Here is a 6,964-nt window from a genome sequence, read left to right on the forward strand (position 1 = left end):
ACAGGAAATATCAATCCATCCTTTGAAAGAGAATCCCAGAAATTTCAGCCTTCTGAGCTACATCAGCTTCTCAGCTTCAAATCCCCAAGAACCCCTAACTTTAAGTGTGAATTAGAGACTGAGACACTAACCTGAGGCAGTAAGCCTCAGTGGCCCCTGACATCAGGAACTGGGACTTAGAGACGTTAGTAACTTGACCAATATCACCGGGCTACCTGACAGGGCAGGATGCAAACCTAGGACTACCAGTCAGACTCAACTGTTTTTTGCTCTATGGACACTACTAGAATGTGGCTTTGGACCAACAAACTGCTCAACAAATGCTAGCTCAGTGGCTACTGTTTCATTGCCTCATGGAAGAAAAATGTACTCTCCTTGGTTTGACCCTGGGTTTAAACCAGCCCCCAATGGGACAGGCAAAAAGTAGTAGAGGGTGAGAACTTGGTTTTCAACAGAGGCTGGGGTGGAAAACAGACAACATACAAGGGACAGACAGACATGAGCAACAGAGAGAGTGAGAAAGCTGTACAGATCCTGCCATAACACCACCCACTTGCAGGACCTGAAGGGCCCAGGGGAACCGTCAGTGGATGCGCGATTCTCCTCCAATCCTTCCACTATATGCCTCTGGCTTGTCTTGCACACCTCAGAGACAGAAGCCTCACTAATTTATGCAGCTGTCCCTTCCACCTTCCTGTGGAAGGAAGTTCTTCCCACTGGAAATATTCGTCTACCCATCCTTTGATGAAACTTGTGTTCCCGCTCTGTTCTCTAGATATTTCTCCAGTAAGTGGAAGAGTCCTGAAAGGCAGGGAAGGGTTAACATGATTTCACTTTTAAATGTGGACAGGGAAGCGGAGGTAGTTGGCAATGGGGAGGTGGCTGAGGGTCCGAGGGTCCGGAAGCCGCCTGGGAGAGATAAGCCCTGCTGCCAGGGTGACCTAGTGAAGTATCATCCGCACCTTGCAGTAGGCGTGGCCCACGCGAAGGCCTGAGGCCCAGTCGATGCCATTCTTGTGGGCAGTGGCCTCGGACATTGCGTAGCACCTGTTGAGGTTGGGTTGATATAAGGATCGGTACCACTGGGCTCCATGGACAATCGCTGCACAGTTGCTCTCATTCTAATCATGGTCAGCATGATAGATGGTAAAGCAATTCCTGTTGTGAGAGCTCAAGGAGTCCTCTGGAAGAGGGGATGGAAGGCAACTTGGCACCTGGCACCATGCCTGGCATTCTTGGAGATATCTCACGGGAGTCTCAAAGCAACCATGAGGCGGATGTTACCAGGCCCCATGAGAAAACAGCAGCGCCAAGGGGCCAGGTTGTTTGCCCAAGGTCACTCAGTTAGTCACAGCAGCAGTGGGACTTGATCAGGACTGTCTGGCTCCAAATCCACTAGCTCTTCCCCTTGCCTTACCCCTCCAGAATCTCCAGCTTCCCTCTCACTTCTTTGTCTCCTGTCAGCTCCCGTCAGCAGCCTGAGCAACCCTGTCAGGGAGAGCTGGCAGGAGAGGGGCACCCCTGAGGCACCTCCCATAACCACTTCCCTCTTTCAAATCTCTCCCCAACAGTCACTGTTTCTCTGAAAGAAGTCTTCCCTGTTCCTCTTCTGAAGCAGAGGATGCTGACACTCAACAGAGCCTCAGATGGCACCCACGACCCCCTCTCTGCCCATTTCATAGAGGAGGAAATTGAGGCTCTGAGGGGGAAGGGATTTGCCCAAGGTCATAAAGCTAGTAAGTGGCAGAGCTGCACTCAAACTCAGGTCTGTTTGCCTCCGGAGCCCAAATTCTTCACTCCTGTACCATTCTGGCTCACAACTGCCACTTCTCAGATGAGGAAACTGAGGCCCACAGGGGTGAAGGAATTGTCCTGGGCCATTCATGGTGGCAGTGGCAGTGCTGGGAAAGGTTCCAGCCTCCTCCCTGCTCCCCTCCTCCAGGGCCCCATCTCAGGCTCGCTCACCTGCAGTGTCCTCCAAGAACTTGCCCGGCACCAGCTGGCAGTGGTCTGCCTCTAGAAGGAGGAGGAAGGTCACACAGCAGGCAAGGGTACGGTTGCCATGAAAGTGTTCCAGCTGTACCTGCAGCTCCCGGGTACCTGGGAGGAAGGGGGAGGCAGTGCTGGAGGACTCCTCAGATCCCGAGGTGGGGGTTCAGGATGGCAGACAGTACCCCTCGGGCCCCCTGATCCCATCTGGGAACTCACCCTGGACAGTAAGCTGGTGCAAATTCTCATTCCCCAGGGGCTGGCCAGTTGGCTCAGATGGTTAGAGTGAAGTGTTATAACACCAAGGTCAAGGGTTCAGATCCCTGAACTGGCCAGCCACAAAAAACCAAACCAAAACAAAAAAACCCTCATTCCCCAGCCAGGATTCAGATTCCTGGCTTCCCAAACCTGCTTTGTAGGAGGACCAAGAGCAGAAGAAATGCACAGAACTATCCTGTCATCTCTGGAACACCCAGGAGGCAGAGGGGCCTGGCTCACCAGCTGTTACTCCAGGGGCACATGGGGTTTGGGAAGGCAGCTGGGGGTGGCTGAGCTGTAGGGGGTGGGTAGACATTTCCCCCCCTCTTTGAATTGTGGGCTTGTTGATAAAATGTGATTTTCTCAAGTGAGCTTTGCCTGTAAATATATTGGCAAACTTGACATTCCCTCATTAACTTTTACTGACGCTCAATTTCACACCAAAACCTTGCAAGCCCTATGGGAGAACGAAATGATAGAAACACTGTCCCTCTCCTCTTGGGAGATGGTCAGTCCTTCTGGGAGCCAGACTCCAAATAACTTGCCTTCATTTACTATAAGAACCAAGATATTTAAAGCAGAGAGGTTATCCCCAGAGGGTCAAGTAGGTTCCTGGCCTTACCCTGATGTCCCCACCCCCACCTTCCTCCTCTAACCCAAGCAGTCCCCTGACCCTGTAGAGTTTCCCTCCTAAATATCTTTAAATCTATTTCCATTGCTGCCACCATCCACTGTTTTCTGCTGCCCAGATCCCAGCAGTCTTTCTAACCCGTGTACCCCTGCTCCTCCCTTGTCCCACTGCAATGCATCTTCCACAGTGTAGCCTGACTCATCTTTGTAAAACGTAAGTCTGATCTGGTCCCTCCCTTGCTTATAAATCTTCTGTGGCTCCCACACTGCCCTCCACACTGCTCACTCAGTTAGGCCTTTGCTGACTTTGCTGGCCTTTGCAGAAGTCCTCAATCCATGCTTGACCCACGCTGACAGACCTCAGCCGATCACCCACACCTGCTCTCTGCTCACTCACGTGGTCCCCCAAGCCCTCTGTACTCTCCTGCCTCCCAGAGTTTATTTATTTATTTATTTATTTATTTTATTTATTTATTTTTTTAAATTTTATTTTGTCGATATACATTTTGGCTGATTATTGCTCCCCATCACCAAAACCTCCCTCCCTTCTCCCTCTCCCCCTCCCCCCCAACAATGTCCTTTCTGTTTGCTTGTCGTATCAACTTCAAGTAATTGCGGTTGTTATATCTTCTTCCACCCCCCCGTTTTTGTGTGTGTGTGTGTGAATTTATATATTAATTTTTAGCTCCCACCAATAAGTGAGAACATGTGGTATTTCTCTTTCTGTGCCTGACTTGTTTCACTTAATATAATTCTCTCAAGGTCCATCCATGTTGTTGCAAATGGCAGTATTACATTTGTTTTTATAGCTGAGTAGTATTCCATTGTGTAGATGTACCACATTTTCCGTATCCACTCATCTGATGATGGACATTTGGGCTGGTTCCAACTCTTGGCTATTGTAAAGAGTGCTGCGATGAACATTGGGGAACAGGTATACCTTCGACTTGATGATTTCCATTCCTCTGGGTATATTCCCAACAGTGGGATAGCTGGGTCGTATGGTAGACCAGAGTTTATTTTTACCTCTATCTTGAATGCCTCTTTGCATCTCATCTGTCTAGAGAACTTCTACACAACCTTCAAGGTCCTTTCAAATGGCACCTCTTCTGTGAAGCCTTCTTGGATTTCTTCAGGCTCCACTGGGGGCTCAGACATCTGTTGGAGAATTACTCTAAGGAGTGCATTGCTCCACTGGGCTCTGGCTCCTCCTGAAGGGGAAGAGAGACAAGTGACCATGGGGTCTGGCCTACTGGCCCCTTTTCTCAGACTCTCACCAGCCAGCTGTCCCTGTAGTATCCATGTCGCAAAAAACCAGGAGGACCCTGCCTTCAGGCAGGCACAGAGGGTAGCAGCTGCTCAGAGAGGCACCCTGGGGCCAGCCCGTGGCTCACTCGGGAGAGTGTGGTGCTGATAATACCAAGGCCACGGGTTCAGATCCCATATATAGATGGCCAGTTAGCTCACCAGGTGAGCGTGGTGCTGACAACACCAAACCAAGGGTTAAGATCCCCTTATCGGTCATCTTAAAAAAAAAAAAAAAAAAAAAGGCACTCTGGCTCAGCAGCTCCTGGCAGCTCCTGGGGCCTGGAAGAGGAGAGATGGTAGGCCGGCCCGTGGCTCACTCGGTAGAGTGCGGTGCTGATAGCACCAAGGCCACGGGTTCGGATCCTATATAGGGGAAAAAAAAAAAAAAGAAGAGAGATGGACTGAGGGGGGCCCCCAAGATATTCCCTGCCCCCCACCCCCTGGAACTAGAAAAGGTCAAGTGTGGGACCCCAGGAGACCTCTTAGTTTCTTTGGGGCTCTGAAGTGGGGTCTGAGGAAGGGATGTGGGAAGGGGTGTGGCCATGCCTGGGGGTCCACCAACACCCCAGCACTGCTCAATTTCAAGTTCCTGGCTCCTGCGAAGGCTGCCTCACCCTCCTGGCATGGGAGCAGGTTTGCTGGATCTCCTGGCACGGAGAAGGACTGAGTGTTGGCTCTGAGGTCTGAGCACCCCCAAGGGAATGCTCATGAACCACCAGTGGCGTGGGTGTGCAGGCCCTTCTCCTAATCCTCCCCACTCCCGCCTGCCTTCCTTCTCCCCTGTGGGAGGGCAGTCATAGCCAATTGCTTAGCAGCAGCCAAGCAGACATATCCTACCCTCTAGCCCAGGAACAGAAGCAAAGAGGGGAGGGGAGGTTCCCAGTCCCACACCCTCACCAGGCTCACCCTTGGAGCCCATCTTGCCCGGTGGCCCAGGTTGCCCTGAAATCCCAGAGGCAGAGATGCTGAGTCCTGCCCCATGCCCAGGACCAAAAAGAAGGGAGGGATTTGGAGCCAGAAGGTTCAAGTCCCAGTTTCACCCCTTACTAGCTCTGTGATTATGGGCAAACAACTTGTGCTTTCTGAGCCTCACTTTGCTCCTCAGGAAAATGGTGATGATACTACCTACCTGGCAGAGTTGATCTTAGGATGCTGGGCGCCCAGCATGGGGCTTGGTAGAGTAGGTTCCTTGCCCCTTTGTCGTGGCTTGTCAGCACAGACAGTAATCAGGGCATCTCCAGCCTTCCCAGTTCACCCTAAGGTCCCTGCCGGCTCTCCAGAATCTCTCACCTTGAGGACCTGGGTCCCCTTTCTCCCCAGGCCTTCCTGTGGCTCCAGGACAACTGGGCAGGAGGACAACTTTGCTGGCTTCCAGTTCCCTGGGTTCTGCAGGGAGACACCGGGCAGAGTGGGCAAAGGGTGGGCATGTCTCTCCTGGACCCCTGTGCACATCTCTTTCCATCTCCCGGATTCTAGCTGTCAGGATGCTTGTCACCTGAGCTGGCAAGGGTTTGGCCTATTTGCATATATTTACATGCAGAGCCCAGATTATCACACTCCCACCCTGCTCCTTGGGGCTAGTGAGCCTGGGTGGGGGAAGGACACCCAGGGAAAGAATGAGGAGTGGGTTGGTGGGGAGGACACCTAGGCCCCTACCTGGGCAGCTGGGGTGGTCCTGGGTCCACAGACAGGCAGGCCCCCCAAGCAGGAGGAGCAACAGGGAGAGTGGGGCCCACAGTAGGCCCATCTTTCAGGGCCACAAGAGGGAGGATGCCAGCTTATAAGGGGGCCAGGCTGGCGGAAGGACATGAAGCAAGACTTCCTCTCATTGTCTCCTAAGGACACCCACCTGGGCTGGAGTCAGCAGGGGATGGGGGCATTTCTTCCCTCAGTCCCAGAGAGAATGGGCATTATCCTTGCCTGTCCAACCAGGATGGAGTCCAACTTCTGATCATGGCTTCCAGGGCTCCCCAGCCATCTCTCCAGACCGCTACATTCATATGGATTTTTCCACCTTCCAATCTTGGCTCATCTGTGTCTTCCATCTGGAATTCCCTCCTCTTCGTCTCTACCTGTCAAGTTCCACCTGTCCATGAAGGTCCAGCCCTAAGGCCATCTCCACTAGGAATCCTTCCCTGATCCTTGTCACCACTATTAATAGTGACCACTGCTACCATTTGCTGAGCACCTACTTCACTCAGGTGTCACACTGAGTGCGGCTTGTACTTCGCCTCTGATCCTTACATAGCCTCGCTCTTAGTCCGTACTATTGGCTCTGGGTTATAAGCTTGGGTACAAAGCAGGTACTCAATAAGTAGTGGTTAAATGAATGAATAAAGAAGGAGAAACTGAGGCCCAGAGATGGGATATGACTTCTCTCTCTGGTACCTTACATGCCCAGAACCACAGAGCTTTTATCCAAGTCCCCTGCCTTCACCAGGAAGATACACCTTAGAAAACTGACTTCAGGCCCAAAGTCAGGTCCCTTGGGGCCTAAGAAATAGCTGCTAATATAGGACAATCACATGGGCAGCCCATGCAGGGGGCCTGGAGGCTGGGAGGCCAGTGGGAGGCAGCAGCCATGGTCCAGATGTGAGGGGTGAAGTCTGAGCTGGAGAGGGACCTCAGGTGATGCGGGAGAAGAGGGAAGGCTCGCTCCCACATTTATTCAGCAAACCCTCCCTGAGGGCCTCCTCTGTGCCAGTGCTTGTGAGCATGCGGAGGGCTGAGGTACAAGGAGGTGTCAGGGAAAGTGGAGGCTGACTTTGCCTGACGGGAT

General features: G+C 52.3%; 1 protein-coding gene across 1 annotated transcript; it reads right to left on the bottom strand.

Annotated features, from left to right (window-relative positions):
• Positions 1-941: 941 nt before the first annotated feature.
• On the bottom strand, positions 942-5,932 carry FCN3 (ficolin 3). Its single transcript, XM_063105729.1, is given in 10 exon segments — positions 942-1,183; positions 1,966-2,100; positions 2,209-2,233; positions 2,348-2,464; positions 4,154-4,266; positions 4,432-4,464; positions 4,800-4,832; positions 5,083-5,127; positions 5,476-5,571; positions 5,842-5,932. Coding segments are annotated over 10 exon segments (930 nt in total).
• Positions 5,933-6,964: the final 1,032 nt, after the last annotated feature.

This window comes from Cynocephalus volans, chromosome 8, assembly GCF_027409185.1.
Source record: "Cynocephalus volans isolate mCynVol1 chromosome 8, mCynVol1.pri, whole genome shotgun sequence".
NCBI lineage: Eukaryota > Metazoa > Chordata > Mammalia > Dermoptera > Cynocephalidae > Cynocephalus > Cynocephalus volans.